Source organism: Pipra filicauda, unplaced genomic scaffold, assembly GCF_003945595.2.
Source record: "Pipra filicauda isolate LSUMZ 115617 unplaced genomic scaffold, ASM394559v2 scaffold98_size3848907_pilon, whole genome shotgun sequence".
Taxonomy (NCBI): domain Eukaryota; kingdom Metazoa; phylum Chordata; class Aves; order Passeriformes; family Pipridae; genus Pipra; species Pipra filicauda.
Genome location: NW_024105186.1, coordinates 109,636 through 130,306, shown reverse-complemented (window position 1 = coordinate 130,306; position 20,671 = coordinate 109,636). Strand labels below are relative to the sequence as shown.

At 47.1% G+C, this 20,671-nt stretch overlaps 1 protein-coding gene across 2 annotated transcripts in view; it reads right to left on the bottom strand.

Moving 5' to 3' along the window:
* P3H2 (prolyl 3-hydroxylase 2) overlaps nucleotides 1-20,171 on the bottom strand; it is a 66,696-nt gene extending 46,525 nt beyond the window's left edge. Inside the window, exon 1 of one of the 2 annotated variants that reach the window (XR_005562283.1) lies at nucleotides 19,329-20,171. Coding sequence is in view for 1 of the 2 variants with exons in the window: in XM_027720804.2 (XP_027576605.2) it covers nucleotides 19,329-19,775 (447 nt within the window). In the remaining variant the exon portion in view is untranslated. The remainder of the gene's footprint in view (nucleotides 1-19,328) is intronic. The other variant, XM_027720804.2, reaches the window with a different exon arrangement.
* Between the last annotated feature and the right edge of the window lie 500 nt (nucleotides 20,172-20,671).

The following is a 20,671-nucleotide window of genomic DNA, read 5'->3' as shown; positions in this document are numbered from 1 at the left end:
TGTTTTGGTCAAAAGTCACAATATAGGCATCTTCTAGCATCTTCCCCATATGCTTCTCTGAATCACCACCACAGCAATCTCCCAGCCCAGCAAGATTTCACATCTCCAGATGCCACAGCAGCCAGCACACAGCTCAAAACATGACAGTCAGAAAGTGTCAATACCAACATTTGCCTTTGAAACTTCAGTCATGGCAGCTGTCAGTACTCAGAGCTTCTGAAAACTTATTTGGTTGCTCTCCTATAGAACAAGATGCCGAATTGCAGTCTCCTGTTTTTGAAATGTTGTGACCAAATGGCTCTCAGGTAGAGCTTGTTCCATTCCATGACTTTGCAAATAAAGCCATGCTGGTATTTCTTCTCTGATCTATTTCGTGTCATTTCTGTTGACAGGGCCAGTACAGCAATCTCCACATCCCAGTGAGGGGCTGGGAGCTTGGAGCAATTTTCAGATTCCATAAATCCCAGGGTGTCAGGTGATGAGCTCCTGAATATCTTTTCCATGCTTCCTGCTTGAAAGACATGAAAATCCAGGTCCTTCCTCTGCTCCTTCCCTGAAGGATAATCAAGTCCCTTAATTCTATTTTTTGCTGAAACCAACTGCAAGGTCTGCAAGGGTGGAAAAACCTGGGAAGTCTGAGATGTGACCTACATCATGTCTGGGCTGCATCTGCTTGACTCAGCAAGCTGTGAGGGGGTAAGATCAGCATCTGTGGTAACCAAGAGCCTCCTCCTCTCTTTGCAAAAATGTGCAGTTGTGGCATAGCCAGACTCTGAGCAAGCAGTGAATTCAGAAGTGAAAGAGAGGTGCAAAAAAAAAATACTTTCCTTATCTAGCAGATTACAACAAGGCCTTCTCAGCAGTGAGTGTGAAATGTCAACTGTCTCAGGGGAGCAGCTCTAGCACCACAGCTTTTATGGTAAAATAGCTTCATTGCTGGGTTTACCGCATATCACACCTGAGACAACTCAGTGGCAACATCAGCATCCATGGCAAACCTCTGTCTTGGAAACATTAAGGACAGACCAAGAGTGTGCCTCTTGGTCTCATACATGAGTGCTTATGCATCAAGAGTTGTTTCCCCCTTACACCCCACTTGGGGGTTTGGTTGGGTCTAAGCAGAATCACAGGGTGGTAAACTGTCAGGTGGTGAACCTGACAGGATCTGGCGTGGGAGGGACACAAATTGCAGGTGTCAATTCACACCTGCTGCCCCCTGACAAGTGTAGATCAAACATCCATAGCTCACTAATGAAGAGATAATTCTTGCCCTCCTGCCAACACCCACAGCTCAGCCCCTTCCCTGTGTGTGGTGAAGCCTCCTTCCTACTGCAGTTACCTGCAATGAAAATGCACAGAGCAAACCCACCTGCACAGGAGTTTGAACAGTTGTACCTACACCATTGAAATTCATTTAAAAATTAAGAAAAAGGGATAGATTTCATGTCATTGTAGAGACTCATGCTGTCTGTAGCAGGGCAGAGAGAAGCTCTGCCAGTCCATTTTCCACTGCCACCCTTCTGCTATACACTGCTTTTGGGTTTGTTTTTTTAATGGAAGGCAATTTACTGGGGTCTTTTAGCCTTCTGAACTGAATCAGTCTAACAAGATATGGTGTGATCTGTGGCAAAGCACACGAACAAACTTCTAGTGCCTTCATATCTTTTCATCTTATCAGGGTGGTGAGTGTCTGATGCCCAACAGATCCTGACCACAGTCACAAACCAAGAGCACGGAACTCTCATTCCTCCTTTCACCTTGCTGAGCTTGTACTTATTACTCTCAGTAATTCATTTACCACATCAGTGCAAGCACTGCAGGCTATTTGAGATGAAAGTCCATCAACTCCAGAAGTTTGTACGCCTGTTACTGGCTCTGAGCATCCCATGCACTAGCACAGAGCAGAACTGCACACTGGCTCTGAGCAGATTACACACGAAAAAAATCATTGGGGGGGGGGAAAGAGCCATAACCATGATGAAAGAGGAAAGCTGTTAGATGAGCTTTGTGTGCTTATTTGCTCAGCTAAGGTAAGATGCTTGCCTTGGACCGCCCACAGCACAGCCAGAAGTAACAGCTTTTCTTCCTCAGGACTGAGAAACCTTCTCATCTTTTTTTCCATGCTGCAACAATTTTGTATTTGATATAAGCAAATAACATCAATCATTTCTTCCTGATTGCTACCTTGCTGCTTAAGCAACAAATAATGTTGTTAATGAACCTCTGAGGGAGAAAACAGAGGCTTTACTAAACATAAAAAAAATCAGCTAAGCACTGTGAACTTTCCTTAAATTCCCTAAAAATGAAGAGCAGCTGCCTGGCACCAATCCCCCCAGCAGTAGTAACTGCAGCACTTGGAACAGCTCTGGATGCTTCTGAAAATAGGCATGATCTTGTGCCAAAGAAAATAATCCCTTAATTTTATAGGTGTCCGATTATAAAAAAAAACTGGAAATGGGAGTGTCTGGGGAGACACATATAATGCATTCCGTGGTGTCTAAAAAGGTTTTTCCTTTGCCTCTCCAAGTGTCAGCAAGTAGAACTTAACTTGATTGGAGCTTGGGGGATTCAAATCAAAACACTTTTCACTTGATGTTCAGTTTGCCATTGATTTCAGTTGTTTGGGGTCAGGCCACTCAAAAAAAAAAATCCTAGCAAGAAAATGTCCTCAGTAGCTTCATGTAGTGGCTGCTGGCAGAGGTTTGCCTGAAATTTTTAACAAGAGATTTCAGACTCTCTACATAGCAGTGGCATACACTGTCATTGTCTCCTGAGGTGAAACCAAAGGAGATGAAAAATTGGAAAAAAAAATACATATTTTGTTCCTGGGTAACTCTTCTGATCTATGCTACCAGTAGCAGGAGAAGTCAAGGTCAGAAGCAACCTTGATGCATCTTGGTAGTGAATGTGGCAAGGGGATGCTTGTGCTGAGGAGGACATGTTCCATTCTGGGGAGGGCTGAAATTCCTCTGACAGGAATACTGCACCCAGGAGAAGAAGCAACAGAGAAATCTTGTGACTGCCCACACCACGATGCCCCTCTAACCCAATCACTGAATCAATATAAAAGGCTCTGTAACAACTTCTAGAGAGAAGGTGGGAAAATGTCTCTCCAGAGCACAAGAAGCAGCTCTGGAGTTATTTGAAGCACAGAAAATACCAAGAACGGCCTATGAAACAGCAGCTGTTTGGGACTGGTTTTTTATAAGCTACTCTAAAGAAAGCACTGAATATCCTACTTATGTTGAAAATTATACAGGTCACCTTCCATATTTAGTGCAGAGTGGCACAGAGATAGCCAGGGGACAGGACACATTCCTGCTCCATCTTTAGCACGATGCCACCCATATGCGTTCTTGGCCTTCTACCCTGTATTTAAACTACAATAAGCTGTGCTCTGCATTCAAGGAAAAAGGGGGGTGGGGGAATGAATCCAGACGTTTGTGGGGAAGGTTTTAGTGAAAAGGCTGGCTGCTTTTCTGTGGTTACTGAGGTAATGAAACTTCCACAGGGGTTTACACAATGTCAGAGTGGAAGAAATTCTAAGCATCTACGAGAAGGGTTTTAAGTTACTCAAAAGCCTTACTGATAGGATTTCAGAGCCAGCTACTCTATTCGGACACTAATGTGCAAGTGAACACGTCTTTCAAAACCACATGTGGCCAGGCTATTCATACTCTCAGTCTTGTCCCAGCCATTCATAAGCAGGAGTGTGAAGCAGCAAGGCAAATCAAATAAATGACTTCATTCCTCTGGGAATATGAGCAAATGTGAACAAAGAGGCAAACAGTTACAAATTCAGGGTGCCATATTTTTGCCAAGTATACTTATATTGGGAACTATGAAGGATTCAAAGAATACAACTGTTATACTCATTCCTAAAGCTCTGCACCCATGAGTGCACACGGGTGTGTAGGCACAAGCAAGCTCCAAGATCTTCCAAATTTACAAGCCTCCCTGCACAGCTCTGTGGAAGATATCACACAGTAGTTTAATGCACTAACAGTTGTGTAATTGGATACAAAGATGTATGTCTCAGATAAAGCACAGTCTGGTGTACTGCATCCTGTGCCAGGTAAGTGTATCCCTTTTGCTAAAGCAAAGGCCAAGAGCTCCTGGAAATCCTTACTTTGTAGTAGAAAAGGTGTTTATGGACAGGCTAAGACACTCCCAATTGCTAACCTGGGGCCCATCAAAACACCAATCAGCTCCATTGTGAATTTTCTTCTGTAACAATCTATGTCACTGTAGTTCAGAAATGTGTCTATGCTTGCTGCTGTAGACCAATTATATTATAAATATGAAATCTTCTAGTGGGATCTAGAAAAAAAAAAAAAAAGGCAAATTTTGGTCGTTTCAGTGATGTGAAAACCTGACACAAACTACCTGAGAGCCTCTCTGATCATGTGGCCTGGAGGATGAGTCCCTCCTAAGGAAAGAACAAATCCCCTGTGTGACAGGGCTGGCTTTGCCAGACAGTAGTACACAGGCTTTAGGGGTGGAAGCAAAGCTAAACAGCCTTCAAAACCATGACACAGACAAGACACCTGACAAGTTGAGAGACATAAACAACAGCTGTTTGCTGTGTGCAGGGTCGACACCCTGCAAGATATTACCATCAGCTCTCTCTTTCTCAGCCTCAGTGGAGCCTGCCTGCCTGCTTCAGTCCCAGCACGAACTCCTCCTTCAGTTTTCTGCAGAAAGAAGTTCAAAACCTTCCTTTTGGCAAGTTCCCCCTTTCAAAACAAACCCAATCCTTTACTACTCATCCTCCTCAAAACTTGCTACAGGCAAGTGCCCTGCAGCATGACAGCATCCCCATGACCTCCTCCAGTTTGGCACAGGAGTCTAACAAACACATTTGATGCTGTGACTCGCTTCCCCTGATCCCTCTGCTGTTTCTGTTCCCTGCCCCACTCTTCTCTCACTTACATTTCTCTTTTGACTCTCCCAAGGCTGGAAGACAAACTGAAACATGCTCCAGAGCTGAAATTTCAGTTCACCTCATGGATTTGGAATTAGGCAGAATATCAACTTTCAAAAAAAAAAAAAAAAATCTCAGCGGATGATGAAATAATTATTTTCCCAGGACTGATTTTTTTCTCTTAAAGCAAAGCAATATGAAAAATAGATAAAGTCGTGATGCAAAGGGAGAGTCCCTCTCAGACTCTCCTCAAGCAGCACAGCTGAGACAGGATGAGCTGTCAGCAATGCTCAGCCCTGTTGCTGGCTAGGCTGTAAGGATGGGTCTGACTTTCCCCGCAGTAAGTAGCTTGTTTCGATTGCAGGGGTTTTGCTGATGAGATTCAGCAGAAAGAAATAAGGAGGTGAGCAGAGCAGATTGCCAGGGAAATTTATGGTGTGCTATAGAATGGGATTTATGGCATGGGGTGGTGATGTGACAGAGGGATGGGATTGTGTTTAGGACATTGAAGATCCCCACTTGACCCTTCATCCTTGGCCAGATGTGTCCTGTTCTGTGAAATGAAAGCTGTTGCCTCTAGACAAGGCAGCTGGCTTTCCAGATTCAGGCCAGGTCCCAACCAGAAACTGTTTGTAACTCAGGAAGCACTCCAAAGCAAATCCTTGAGTCACATTTCCTACAGTGATCCTATCAGGGTTTTAAGGCCCAAAACAAGGAAAACCATTATACTGCAGCCTGGTAATGATTTAGGACTCCCACTCATGTGAAATGTTCAATTTTCCCCAGATTCCAGGGATATCATCAGGTTTTGAGGGCCCTTTAAACAGCGGTAGCAGTAGCTCAGGGAAGGACATCTGGAATAAAATATACTGAAGGTCCCAAAGTCAATCTCTACAAAGGTAGTAAGGAACACCTGACTGCAAACATCTGCTGTATGGAGTCCTGCACTGCTGGAACACAGACACTGCACTGCTGCCTGCAAAGGAGCTTTAACAAAGGGTCATGTCGGAAGCTGACCTGTCCTGGACCTGCACGGCTGACACGTCTTCTCTTTCATACGTACACAGGACAGCTGTGAGAGTTCACACTGCTGTATGACCATCTCCACTGAGAGGACAGTTAGCTCACGCTCTGCTAATAAGCCAGGCAGCACTACTGACTCTGAGCAAACTGCTCCATAATTGGCCTTTTGCAGCACAGGACATCTTTAATTAATCTGCTACTGTTTATGTGTGCTGTTCCCCTTGGAGCTCACTCACACTGCACAGACATCATGCAGCGCATCTGACATTCCCCAAACATGTGATGTCGGTTATGTCTTACAATGCCGAGTGCCTGGTATGTAATTACTGCACATCAAACTCATTCCACAGATGGGCAAATCAGGGAATGGACTGCTGGGCTGGAGCAAACCCAGCTATTCCAGTCCTGCCTCATGGACTCTTCCTGGTGTCCGGGTCACACGCTCCCAAATAAAACACAGTTGGGACTATCAGGCAGTTGCTGTGCATAACCATGAGGTCTGCCAGGTCACATCTGAGCACTGTGCAGAATGCAAACCCAGCACGCTGGATTCAACATACATGGTTCAATGCATAATGCAATTGTGCTTTAGTAAGTCATCAGGCATCAAGCTGAGTCATTAGAACAGATGTAAGTCAGTCCACTGGAAGTACAGGTACCAATTCAGCTTTTTCTTTCTGCATAAGTTGTGTTATGCTCCCCTCCATTTATCCAATAACCTCCACATCAGCGCTTTCAGATTAAAGAACAGATACTGCTGTGCCATTACACAGCATAAAACTGCAAGTTTTATTGCTAATATCACCAGATCTCAAATCCAGACACCTGTGAGGACACTGCTAAATCCATCACCAACTTACAGTCCAGCAGTCAGAGCAGTTGTCCTCGGCATGGACCAAGACCAAAGTGAGCAACTCAGGAGGCTTCAAACCCTGCTATTTTCAGCAGCCTTTGGTACTTATCTCTATCTGAAATTCCCCAGCACTGACATCCTTCTGCTGTCACCAGCCCCTGCTGGGACAAAGCCTCTGCTTGCATGAGCAGCATCCTGACTCTGAACCAAGAGATAGCTGAGTGCTGCTCTATGACTCCTAATACTAAGCAAATGCAGATCTAGTTCTCTGTGCTCAGGACTACTAAATCACTAACTGTAGATAAGAGCAGAGGGCAAAGCCTGCAGACACATAAAGGAGACAGTATAGCCTAAATCTACTGCAGTTTTGCAAAATTAAACATGGTTGAGCTCTCAGCTGTCTGAGCTTAGCTCTTCTCCCTCCATAGCAGAAAATAACATCCAAAGTTGGCATTAAGTAGCTTAAATAAGATGGACAGTAAAGTAGTTCATATAATGCACTATTGACCCAGCACTTCAAAGCACTGATAGCTACACAAGCACTCTGCTTCACTCGGCACAGTAATCCTGATCACTTCCCAAAGACAGTCCTTCTTACCTTAAGTACATTCTTACCCCAGTGAAATAATCCCTCACTCAGGAGGCTAAGCTTTGCTGGCACCTAAGCACTCCCTCCCATCTCAGGTGTGCAGCACAGGCAAACACCAGGAAGGTTTTCTTATTCATCACCCCAGCTCCATGCATATCTGCACCTGAGAAGAGCCTGTGTCACACATCTAAAGCATGCAAAAGCTCAACTGTCAATCCTACTTAGCAAGACTTTGTTATTCAGCGCAGGCTGGCTGCAGGACCAAAGCCACCCCAAAGCACAGCACAGAAGATCCCCAGGGACCTGGAACCCTTTCTGAGCACTGCTCCACCACTTAGGAGCTGAACTGTAACATCCACCATGTAAAATAACAGCAAAGGAACAGGAATGTAAACAATAAGCCTGAACCACGCAAACCTTGCCTATCCAATACTTCTCAAAAGCATCATGAAGGACAGTATGGTTTCTACACTGTGTTTTGCAAGATAACTGAGCACACTGACTGCTGGCAACTCAGTGACAGCTTTAAGTGCTGTAACTTTCGAAGAAAAAGTCCAGACAAATGGTTATTCAGGTCTCTCTATCTGGTTGGATTCAAAAAACATTAGAGGCTAAAAATGGTTTATATAGGAGTCTATAATCTAGCCAGATTTCACAGCAAGAATCCAAAAATAAATTTGGAAAACAGAAGCACAGTGATTAAAATAACAGTGATTTGGAATTAAAAACACCACTGTGGGAAGCCTTCTGCTACAGTGCAAAAGTCATTTTCCGTGGACTGTTTTGTTGAACAACCCAAACAGTAATCAGGCTGCAATCAGTCTCCCAAGATGGGAAAATCCCTTTTGTTAAGCTCAGATCCGAGTTCGGGAACATTCAAATAACACAGAATAGCTCAACTCCCAGTCCTTCAGCTGCCACACTGGAGAGTCCAGCTGCCAAAACTGAAACTGCCCTGCACATCCCAGGCAATCAGGGAGCTACAAGCCTTGTCCTCTACAAACCACTGCCTTGCAGGCCTGCCTCCTATCACGCTGCTCACTGCAGCCTTCCCATCATCCAGGCTTGAACTACCTGCCCGGGCACTGGGGACCAACCAAGCACTCATGTCTTATGTTGTGCTTTACTTACACCCAACTCACTGAGGCTACAGAAATGAGACTCTAATTCATCATTAAAGCACTGTGTATAGTAACTGCCCCTTTATACAGTCGTGAGTCTGGTCTAGGGATGCTCAGGTTACAGTGAGAAAGATTCAGGCAGTTTGGGTGGTGGAGAGCAAACCCGAGCAGCAGGGAGGGTGGCTGGGTGAGGATCACGCTGATGGGAGACAGGGGTGCAACAGCTTCAGCTCCCCCACACAGGCCAAAGTGCTGCATGAAGCCTGTCCAGGCCTCAGCTGGAGATTACAGCCCAGACATGGGCATTACCTGGGGAAGGAGCTCTGTGACAAAAAGAGGGGTGGGAGCCTGAGGATGTCCTTTCAATCCTCACAGAACACAGAACATGTTCGCAGTGAGCTACCAGACCCCTGCAGCCCAGCCTGGGCTGTAGAGAAGGTACATGCAATGGACAAGCTGCTTCCTAAAGTGCCACATTGCTGTTTTGTTTGCTATTTGCCTGCCTTGTAGCACGATTCAGTCTGAAACCAAGTTTTATTAGCAGCACCCTAGTGAGCCAAGGTAGCTGGCTGGAGGAAGAGGCAAACCCAAAGGGGCAGTCAGAGACAGCAGGTCTGTGACTGACCCTGGAGTGCCAACTCCAGAGGAGCTGCAGAGCCACCAGCATCTGGACAATACTTAATTACAGAAAATGGAGCGACGCTGCCAATCAAGGGATGTGGGGAACCACCCTCTGCCAAAAGACATTAATGCTTAAAGTAAAGGGAATAGTAGTGACCAGCTTCCCCAACAGTCCCCAGTAGGAATCTGCAGTCAGTGCAGCGCCCTGAGGTGCCTAGGTACGGTGTGCTGAATGCATCAGGGTAATTAAGAGCACTCAGGCTACAGCAAACCCTGTCCCAAATCCCTCTCTCAGCAGCAGAGATCAGGACTCTGTACCACCATGCAATAAAAGTCTTTCCCAAAGCAGCACGAGTCCCTCTAAACAAACAGCTTTTCCTCACCCACCTCTGAAGCTCAGTGCATCTCACAACTCTTGGTTAACAGCCTGCAAACACATCCCCAGGATCAGTGCTGCCCACAGGTGAGAAAACTGTCTGTTCTCAGCCCCCGTGACACAGATCAGCAGTCCCAGCAGACAGGATGCTTTGCTACACACCTGAAAGGGACATAGGTGAAGTGAAATCTCTGAAAATAGTGAGTTTTAACTAATTCTAATTTCCTTAAAATAGAATGAGATTTAATAAAATCCTTTAAAAAGATCAATCCCTTATCACTTATCTATGTCTCCAAGATTATCTCTAGAAAGACTCTCAAGAACAAAATGAAATTTTTTGTTCAGTGAATCATCTCAGAATACCAATCCATAAAAAAGTCCACCTATTACACAGCTCCATAAGTAAGGAAAATAGGGATAAGACACAACACATTTTCCTCCCTGTCACTAAAATATTTTGCTCAATCACAGATCCTTTGGATGAGGCTGGCAGCCCTGGACGGGGAAGAGTTTTCCAGTAGTAGAACAGTGCAACATACTGCAAGTCAGTGCTCTTCCTTTCAGACTATTTCAATGAAACTTTGCAGTTTCTCATCTGCTTCCAAAGAGACAGAGTAACTCAGGTCACAGATGCCCCAGAATATATATAAGCCTTAGAACAGGCAGTGCCTTGGCAAAAACTACTTTGAAAACAGCTTTCTAAGCAAGAGAACCAACAGACTCTGCTTCAGTCCTTGGGCAGTCACAGCAACACCTTCAGCAAATATTTTGAAGGATATTTTCCAAGCTCTTTCTCTCTGTACCACACTGATCTTTCTTGGGAAGGGATATTGCTGGCTCCATCTTCAAAGGAAGTTGCACCCAAAGCCCTGGGCTATGAACTTCAACACATCTCCCCATCACACCCTTGGGAGTTCAGCCCTGACCTCAAAGAGCTGTGGGTTTAGGCAGTGCCCTATCTGCAGTACTCTGAGGCAGGATTTGCCTACCTTTTTTTTTTTTTTTCCAGGCAGAAAGCTCTCTGGATTCAAGTACTCCTACCTCTAACTTTGACTGGACACAGCATAGTCTCAGGCTCATCCTTCTGCAGAGACATGATGTGAGATCAAGGCCACCACTCCATACCTTATATAGTGGAAACAAGATTTTTTTAAAGATAAAAGCATGAGCTTAGCTTTGGACCTAAATCCCAATTTTCAGGCACTGAACACATCTCCCACAGGAGTCCCTGTCATTCAGCTTGTTCAGGGAAACCATCACTGCACAGATCTGATGTCAGTGCCTTGGTGTGAACCTCCTGGGACAGAGGTACGTTCTGGTAGGGCAGACAGTCCTCTTCTGACAAAGTTCCTTCATTTTCTTCTCCTTCAGAAGTTTTCTGCCACCTCCCAAGTGTTCCCCCAACCCTTAATAAAACCTTTAATGCTACAAAGACAGAATTTTTTCGTGCCCTTGGATAACCCACATTTAAAACCTCCTGGCTTCTCTGTGCCCGTGGTGCTGATGGCCTCCTGAGCAGTCTGTCTGCAAACTCTGCCTGACCTGAGAACCAGCATTATAGCAGGGGGAGGTGGCCACTGCCACCAGGCCACCTCTCAGTGGCCAGCCTGTCACCTCCGCACGCGAGGGGACATGTTCCTCGGCGTGCTGTCCCACACCCTATCTGCTTCCCATCTCAGCACAAGCACAGACCCAGTCTTTCATCCAACCCTGAAAGAACGTGTTTTTCTCCTCTTTTTTTTTTTTTTTTTTTTTTAGTGAACAAGAAGCTACAAGTGAGTATTTGGCCTTCACAACTGATGGGCTGCAGCCAAACCCTGCCATATGTTCCAGCTAATACATGTGGGCTTTGCTTTCCATCCAAAAAAGAAAAAAAAAAAGGACATTTATGAGTCGGGATTCAGCAGGAGCATGTGGGAAGGAAGGGGTGGGGAAGAGATGCTATTTTTGTTGCTATAATTATTTGGTGGCCAAATCCCTGACCCTTGACGTCAGCCCTGGAGGGTCTGTTTAACTGACCAGTTGTCATGGAAAGAAGGACTGGTTGGGAGGTACACACTGATGAGGAACAGCTCTTTGCTGCCTGAACCCACCCACAGGCAGACCCCCTGCCTTCATTAGTAATCACCAGCTCATGGCCAAGAAATAAAAATGTCAGTACCTTATTGCTGATACATTGGTTGGAAACAAAAGCATCCAGGGAACTTTGCACCCTCCTTCCTGCCATCCATTACTGTTAAAAAGCATAGGCCAAGTCCTGATCTCAGTTTCCCCAGTGTTAAGGCAGAGAAACTCCACAGCCTTCAGCTGGGTCACTCCGGGTTCACATCGATTTATCCAAACTCAGCCTGGCCTCAGTCCAGACTACACACATGGAAACATGCCACGTGCAGTGTACAGGGGTTCCTACTCCTTGGGAATGAACCCAATCACAATGACTAATTCATACCACCTCCAAAGGAAAAAAAAATAAGATAAATAACCCCTCAATTCCTTGCTCCAGACATCCAGCACTGCTTTGAGCCCAGAGTCCTGCTAGCAAGGCTCCAGCAATGCTCAGGAGGTTGGCAGGAGTCGGCTCAGCTACTGACATGATGGTGTCTCATTACTGCCCACGCCATCCACGATGAAATCACCAGTTGTACAAGGAAATTGGAATAATCCTTGTTGAAACCTCAGGCACAACTAGAGAGTACTGGGCATAAGTTTGCTTAGCAGGCCTAAATCGCATTGCTCATTCACATGCAGTTCATTATCGGCTGCCGTTAGTTATTCCTGAGGCCAAGGACAACAAAAGGACTCCGCAGAAGCCAGAGCAGAGCTCGCTAGGACGTATGGATGAGATTTAACAGGCAGCACAAAAAGTCATTTAACTCATCCCAGCACATCAAGGAGCAGCCAGCAGAAGATGGTGCAAAAACCACAAGAAACTAAGGAGATAAAAGAACAGGGAAGGGGCGGGTTCCCAGGTTACAGCCCAGCAGCAGGAGTCTGGGCTCTCCTGCACTATTGCTGCCCGGTTTTGCTCCGGTTGAGATATAACTTAGCTCATGCACTGGGAGGCCTTTAGATTAAGGTCTCAAAAGATCCACTGAAACCATGTGAGTCACACCTGTCTCGTCCATCATCCAAGCCACGTCATCAGGGATTGCCAAGAAATAAGGAGGAATACAGGCCTACCTTATTTTCTCCAAAAGACTGAGAATTATTGCAGTCTGGGACCTGCTGCAAGCGTATTTTGAAGCCGTGGCATGACTGCATAGCTACGAGGTGAGAAAGAGGAATTCGGCAAGTCACGGGAAGTAGCCCTGGCTATCAAATGGCTGATTACTAGGCTGTATGAAATGAGCTTAGTGGGCCTAGGACAAGTTTGTACTAACTGACTGTGTCCTGATTTACTGAGCAGAGCTGTGTTAATTTGCTATCAGTTGAAATGATGTGGCAAACTGCAAACACCTTACTTTTGCTTTGGATTTGCTCTATCAAAAAAAAAAAAGGAAGGAAAAATCCACCAGAAAAACAAAACAAAAAACCATCAGAAAGTCACTACAGCCATCTAACTTTTAGTACAGCACCAGCCCAGAGTCAAGTCCAAAAAGTCAAGACTAAGTCTCCCATGAAGACAGTGACACCCCTCACCACAAAAACATGTGCCTAGTCTGAATTTGCTAACGGCAGTATTGAACCACTGGGTCACCTCTTTCCTTCTCTGATAATACTTTCAACCCAAAACATTTTAGAAACATTTCATTTGAAGTGGTCAGCAACAACAGGAACAGGGTCACTATCCTGGGTTTAGGGCAAGATTAAATATCCTGTTCTAAACCCAGGACACTGACCCAACCATCAAGACTCAGAGTTTTCCTCCCATAAACTGAGTTTATTTTTGTCTACATAATTTTAACTTTCTGAGCACTAACATTTACCCTCTGCTGAGGACTAAGAATGCTCTCTCAGAATATCTAAATAAAGAGACGTTCCAAGAGATTAATTCTGGGATCTATGTATTTATCCAGTATCTGAGTAATACTACTTCTCAAGATTGAAGATAAATAAACACCGTTAATGATAATAATACAAATAATAATGATTGTCTGACTGTTTTACTATAGGTCTCTGTCTGGGATGTGTCATATAAGGCCTACGAAAACAAGAGCAACTCCTGGGCAGACCTTGCAGGACAGGTGGTGTGGCTTTCGTGAGAAAGAGCCTCAGTAGGCTGCTCCCCTTTTAGAGACTTCAAGAAAGAAGTCTTTAAAAAAATAAGAGGTTTTACACATTATCCTGTGTCACTACCAATGAGATGCTGCAAGTGAAACCACCACATTTCCCCCAAAGGCTGTGGCTCACCCCGGGACAGAATCCTATTATCTGCTTAAGTCCATGCATTATTATGGCATGAAGGAAAACTGAACAAAACGTTCATGGAAAATATCAGTCCTTGAGTGAAACAAACCAAATTCCCTAAGCAACTACATTGGTGTGAATCCAGAGTTACTCCACAATCATTAGGCAGGCTATTCAGACATGTGTCATGGAGATAAAGGACTCTGGCCCTGTGAAACAGCAGAGAGATGGGCAGCAGTGAGTAGTTACTTGAGGTGGAAAGAATTTGGTGAAGGTGTCTTAACAACCATCCCAAGGGTTGCTACAGCTGCTCAGACACCGAAGCGTGGATGGTGGCGAGACTTCTGTGAGCACTGGCAGAGGACAGAAGGATCAGTCTGGAATGGTTAGAGGCCCAGGTTTACATACAGAAGTCTCCTCCCTTGGGCGTGGATTCTCATAAATAGGGAGTTTTCAAAGACAGAACTGGAGTCAGGCAATAATCTATACCACAGGGGTTTCCGAAGTTTGGGCTCCCACTCCATTTCTTTCGTTTCTCTCCTATGGTCTTTTATCAAGCCGTTATTGTGTCTGTGTTGCATTTCAGAAATCTTGGCGGTGTGGGTGGCAGGACAGCACAGTGTGACCCAAGGACATGCTCCCAGCAGTGCCCCATCAGCTGCAGTGTGAAAGACCCCGCAGAGAAGATAAAAGTGGAAGTTCTCCCCAAACAAGACCTTTTTTTAGAAAAGAAGCAGCTTTAAAGAACAAATAAACTGCCTCTTGTACAACATGGAAAACCTAAACATCATTGTTTTATTCTTGCAACGCATGAAATCATGATGATAACAGAACTGAAGAACATCTCAGATACAACAAGGGGGGGAATTCAAGCCAAAGACTGAATAAGCCAGATATAGTCAGACTCTTGCCCCTTTTGCTCCACCTACAATCTGACATTACTAAGAGAGGAGCAATGTCTGACATGCTGGGGACTTGTTTTATTTATTGTTTTAAACCCAAGCACAGACTAAAAGGCTTTTTCTCATCTAGATCCAAGGCTGGTGGTTACAGACTACATACATACAATTCCTGCCATGCTTCACTGATGTGCAACGGGGCATGCAGGCAAGTGGGAAGACAAGACCATTGCAAGTCAGTATTTACAAAATGGGAGGAAGTGCTCAGTAACAGCACATCAATATACAAAGAAGAAAATTAAAATGGACTATAGCGATCAACCCAGCAAAGAGGCCAGGGAATTCTGTGGCTGGGAATAGGATGAGACAAAGGAAAGAGACCTCGAGGAAAGGGCTAGTAGGGTAGAAGAGACACAAGACACGCATTTGCAGTTGATACAGTGATCAACTTTTCCAAGTTGCTTATTATTTTTGGACCAAGCTGACTTGCAGGAGTTAGACCAGGGACTGGAAGTAATGTTCTGTCACAGGGTTCATGGCAGACCATCCACAGCAAGCTCCAACACGGCTACTGAGTCAGAAGCTCACAGCAGCAAATGCTGTCATAGTGTACACTGCGTACATTTCTTCCACCCTCCACTCACTCTCAGAGCTAGAAAAACTCCAAAAAGGAAGGTTAGGAACATCATGGCCTTCAGGCTAGGTTTTAACAGAAACAAGATGACTAAAGCAGCAAAGCAAGAAGGATGTGATTAATAGAAATGTTTATGAGGGCAAAGAGATCCCCCCACACCCACCTGCCAAGCCTAGAGGGTATTTCACTGACAAAGACCAAGCAGCCAGCACACAGCAGAGAGCCACCAGCATACGGCAAATTGTCCTGCCTGTCGGACATGACAGCAAAAACCCACTGAAGGACCTTTCCTCTGTGGGATCAAGAGCCCACTACACACTTTACAAGAGTTAAATCCCATGTTCTCATTTCCTTCTCTGTTTCCACACCTTCTCAAACCCATTCCACCCTAACTGCCTCAGCTAACTGTACCCAGTAAATTTCTCAATTACCTGAAAGCATCAGCCATCCAAGGAAAAGGAGGAGTCTTCCTACTTACAATGCACATTCAGAAGCTGCAAAGAAGATATGCAAGCATATTTGGACTTGGGCTGCTTGTTCAATGCAATTTGTCTACAGTCTCTAGAGTCTGCAGTCAACCTCAGAGGCCTGAGCCTGAAGCTTATAGAAACCTCCAGCTGAATCCTCAAACTGTCCCATTCCTGCAGTCCACCACAGTCTCCCCTCACATCATGCTAGAGTCACCAAAAACACAGAGATCACACCTGTGAAACAGAAAAGTCATCTTCAGAAGACCACTGTTTCTATTTCAGAAAAGTACAGAGAAAAAGATAAATTTAGGGAACTGATAGGATGACATGGATTTAGAGGTTGATGGAACATGTTCTTACAGAGGGATACCACAGGTATTTCACCTAAAGACATCATCACCTCCCTGCCCCTTTACAGTGCTCTGTGCAGGAGTATCTTGAGCATCTGCTCAGCAGCAGAAGCAGTGCAGCCCAGCACAGCTGCTGCCACAGTCCAGTAAAAAAAGTCCCCAAAAAGTGGCAAAAAAAGTCAAAACCTTCCAATTTTAGCACCAGTTTTCCACCAATTCACTGCAGAGTCTCATTCACATCATCACAATTGGGCAAGACTGTACTGGTGCTTGCTCTGCAGTGAGAGACCAGAGGCAGTGGGAGCCCCAAGCCTGCTCCCAAAACAGCTGAGGCACACGCAGTGAAGGCCATTGTTTGGCCTGTGCATCTGTCCAGCAGGACTCAAAGCCTTTGCTTTTCCTACCCCACAGGAGTGTTGCAAGGATTAGTTCATGTATATTCAGCACAGTTTTTCAAAGCACTGCAAAAGAGCCAAACCCTTCGATTTTTTTCATCTTTTCCTTGCTCTGTCACTCCCTCCTGAAGGGATGTGTTTCTCCCCTCCTGAGAAACAAACAAGCATGAGGTCTGCGGGAGTGGGAGGTGGGAAGCACATTCCAGGCTGCTCCTCTTCTCTCAAACCACAAATGGCACCAAACCCTGCCATCCGTCCAGCACCTTGTGCAAGTGCCTGGCATCCTGGCCTCCCCATGAAGCCCGGGGAGGAGCCGGACAGGACATGCAGCAGAGTGTTTAACCTCATCCCATTTTCTTTTTGGTTTTAAGGAGCAAAACACGAGGGTCAAATGGCCACCCCTGGAGCTGTGCAGCCTGCCAACACACCCACAGCAAGGCAGGGGGATTGTGCACAAGCCTCGCTTTGCGGTTCCCCTTCTCAGACAAAATGCCAAGCAGATGCTGCAGCCAAGGTCTACCCAGAGGGTGTGGAGCCGGTGCATCCCAACCCTCAGGGAACATGCCAAAGCCTTGGCACTCAGCCTTGGCACGAGGGTATGGTTCACATCCGAGTGAATGTAAGGGCTAGACGTTAGACCTCGTGTTTTGTGCAAGTGCAGGCAAATCCCATGTGGGGCATTTTCTTCTGTGCACAGACTTGCTGAGCCAGAGCAAAAGAACAATCCTGGGAGCAGAGCTCAGGTACAGGAAGCAGCAAGGTGAGGATGTGGACAAATCACTGGGGGTTGCCCTGCGGGACAAAGCTGATTGGAGTGCTGCTTAGAAAACCCAAGAGCATCAGAAAGGGTTAAAGAAAAAGGTGAACAGGTCTAGTCAAAAAGTACCTTCCCTTGGCTACAGTGCTTGACACCTGGACAGCCATGCAGAGAACAGGAACATCCACTACTCCATCAGAGAGCAGTAAAATCAGTGTTAGCATACACATGAAGTCTCCAGATGTTGCAAAAGCAAATTAAGATGAGTCACACATAAAATAAATTTTTAAAGGGCTGCTTTCAACACATTGCTTTGATAAGCTTAGAATGCAATCTTAAATGAGGAAAATAACCTCAGTTATTGAGGAAAATACTCTCAGCATAAGAGCATAAATGCATAAACTCTAATGCAAGAACATCCCACACCCCAAAATCCACTGGGGTTTGGTAAATCAATTTTACTGAAGTGGGAGACAAAAACCCTATTCCCTAATTCAGAGGAAAGCTTTTCAATGAGTTTGACATCAGTGAGTCTGGAAAAGGTTTTGAAATCAAGATAAGAAATCACTTAATTTTTTAGCATGACAAATTTAATGTCACTTCCCACAGATGCCGACATTACATAGAGCATCTTTCATGATAAGGACTGCAGGAGAATTCTGTCAGCCTCACTGGCATTGCACACAAGCCAAGATACAGTTCCAGTTCACTCCTAGGATTTCTTTCAGGAACTCTATGCAGCACGTGGACACTAGAGTTTAAGCCAATGCAGTTCTAGTCTTTCAGTTGTAAAATTGACATTAAGGCAATGTCAGAAAAGGAAGTACAGAAAAAGCAATGTAACTATGAATTTCCAAAAGGTTTCAAAATGCAATAGCTGATGATTTGCCTCCTTGATGTGTTGCTGTGTAGGCACTGCACCACAAGCACTTGCACTGACTAGGACAGATGTTTGCCTCTCCAAATGGAAATGGATTTCAGCAGAATCACCCCTCCTGTGCTCCACTGTGCAGGTCTTCATGTATTAGATTGCCTATAGCAACTAAAAGGCTATGGATGTACTCAAATAAAGCAGAAATTCAGAGGGAGATGTTCCAGAAATGCTTTAAACATTCAGCTTGGCATGAAACAAAATTCCCACAATTTCTGTCCTTACTAATCATGAACAGGAAGACTTAGTATAGGTAGCTGGCTTGACAGAGCACAAATCTTGAATGAATAATAAAAATACCATTAACTATCCTAGTGTGGGTTGGTGGGGGGTTGCTTTTTTTTTTAATTATTTTTTTTTTCCTTCTTTTTGGCAAAGAAGTTTAAAGAATAACATCATTTTTCTCAGGGAAAGTAGCAGCTATAAGGCAGAAGTTACTGGGATAAGAGGATGATGCTCAGGATGTCAGTGGCTACTAACTACTGACTGCATAGTGTTACACAAAGTATTTCACATCACATCGAGGATAATGAACATCAGATTCCAGGAGGTTATACACCTCCCAGCCTCACATACAGTCCCAGCTCCTCAAACACAGCATCAGTTCAATATGCCTGAAAGGGAAGCACCTCTGGGGCAGAGGGCATTGGAGGGTTACTAAGGGGTTTCTGGGGGCTCTTCTCTGCAAACTGAAGGCAGATCATTTTCAGAATACACTATGTTATACTAAAAGGCAAACAAAAACATCCTTCCCAAAAACAAACAAACCAGCCCAAAACAAACAAACAAACACAAAACAGGAAAAGTACAAGACAGCCAAAGCTGGACAGAGTCCACGTTGTCATCCAGGATGCTGTGTCTCGGGAACTGGCCGTGACCACTGACCGCGCACACCAGCGAGAACGCTGCGGGGGGACCATACCTGGGTGGCTTGAGAGAGATGCAAGAGGGGGCACACGTGGGACGTTCGGGAGCATGGAAGCGCGTGTAACCCCTTGGAGAGGGCGGTGAGGAGGACGGGGCGGGGCGGTGCCTTACCTGGATGTAGGCGCGCTGCAGGTAGCTGTAGGGCACCCTGCGCTGGAAGTCGGCGCGCACCTCCTCGGCGGCGCGGTGTCGGGAGGCGGCTCCGAGCCGCGGCTCCTCGCAGCGCCGCACGCAGTCTGCCCGCCGCAGCACCGAGCCGAAGAAGGGCAGGTCCCCGCCGGCCCCCGGGCCCGGCGCTTCCAGCCGCACCTGCCCGCGGCACGACCGCCGGCACCGCACCCGCGCCGCCCGCAGCTCCCGCCGGCTGCGCAGCGCCCGCTCCAGGCACCGCGCCGCGCCCGCGAAGTCCCCGCCGTAGTACGCCTCCACCCCGCTGGCGTACAGCGCATCGAAGGGCTCCAGCGGGCCGCCCTCCGCCGCGCACCCGCCGCCCGCCGCCGGCAGCAGCAGCAGCAGCAGCAGCAGGGACCCCCAGGACCGGCTCCCCCCGGGTGCCATGCCCGCCGCACCGGCGGCTCCGGGCACCGTGCGCCCGGGCTTGGGGCGATGCGGTTCGCAGGCGGGGCTGCTGGAGGCTCCGCGCGGTGGAGTCCGTCCGTCTGGCGGGGTCTGGTGATCTCTGTGTAGTAGGGTCTGGGGATCTCTGTGTAGTGGGGTCCGTGCAGTGGATGTCGGCGTAGTGGGATGCGGGGGTCCGCGCGGTGGAGTCCGCCCGGTGGGGTCCGCGGATCCGTGCAGTGGATCTCTGTGTGGTGCGGTCCGCGCGATGGATTTCGGTGTAGCGGGACTCGGGGGTCCGTCAGCGGGAGGCGGGCGCGGTGCAGTGGCTCTGGGCTCAGCGGGCTCCGGGGCCGGTGCGCGGGGTTCGGCGGTGGCTCTGCCCGTACCGGGCCCGTGGCTCGCTGCACGCCCGGCCCTGTGCCGCCCTCCCGCGCCGCCGGCACCTCTTAAAGGGCCCCGCGCCGCCGGCCCGCCCCGCCCGCGCCGCCGGCCCGGCCCCGGCCCCCCCGCAGCGAGCTGGGGGCGCGGAGGGGGCGCGACCGGCTGCCGGGGCCGCTCGGAGCATCCCCGCTCCGCAGCTCGCCCGGCGGCTGCGGGGATTGGTAAATGACATCGGGAAATGGAAATCTCCGTGGGGTGATGTTAATGGCAGCAGTAGCCTTTCCTCCCTCTTCTCCCTGCCGTGCCCCACACGTCCTCCTGCCTCCCTCCTGGCGTCCTCGTTCGAAGGATGCTTGGTTTTGTTTCCCTGCGAGGCTGTTGCTTGGAGCCGTTTTCCGCTGGGTTCTCCACCCCCACCCCCCCCTCACCACTCTTGCCCCGGCAGCCTCCCGCCTTTGGGAATTCCGCAAATAAATCATCTGGGATGGGCACAGTGAGTGGCTGGCGAAGCC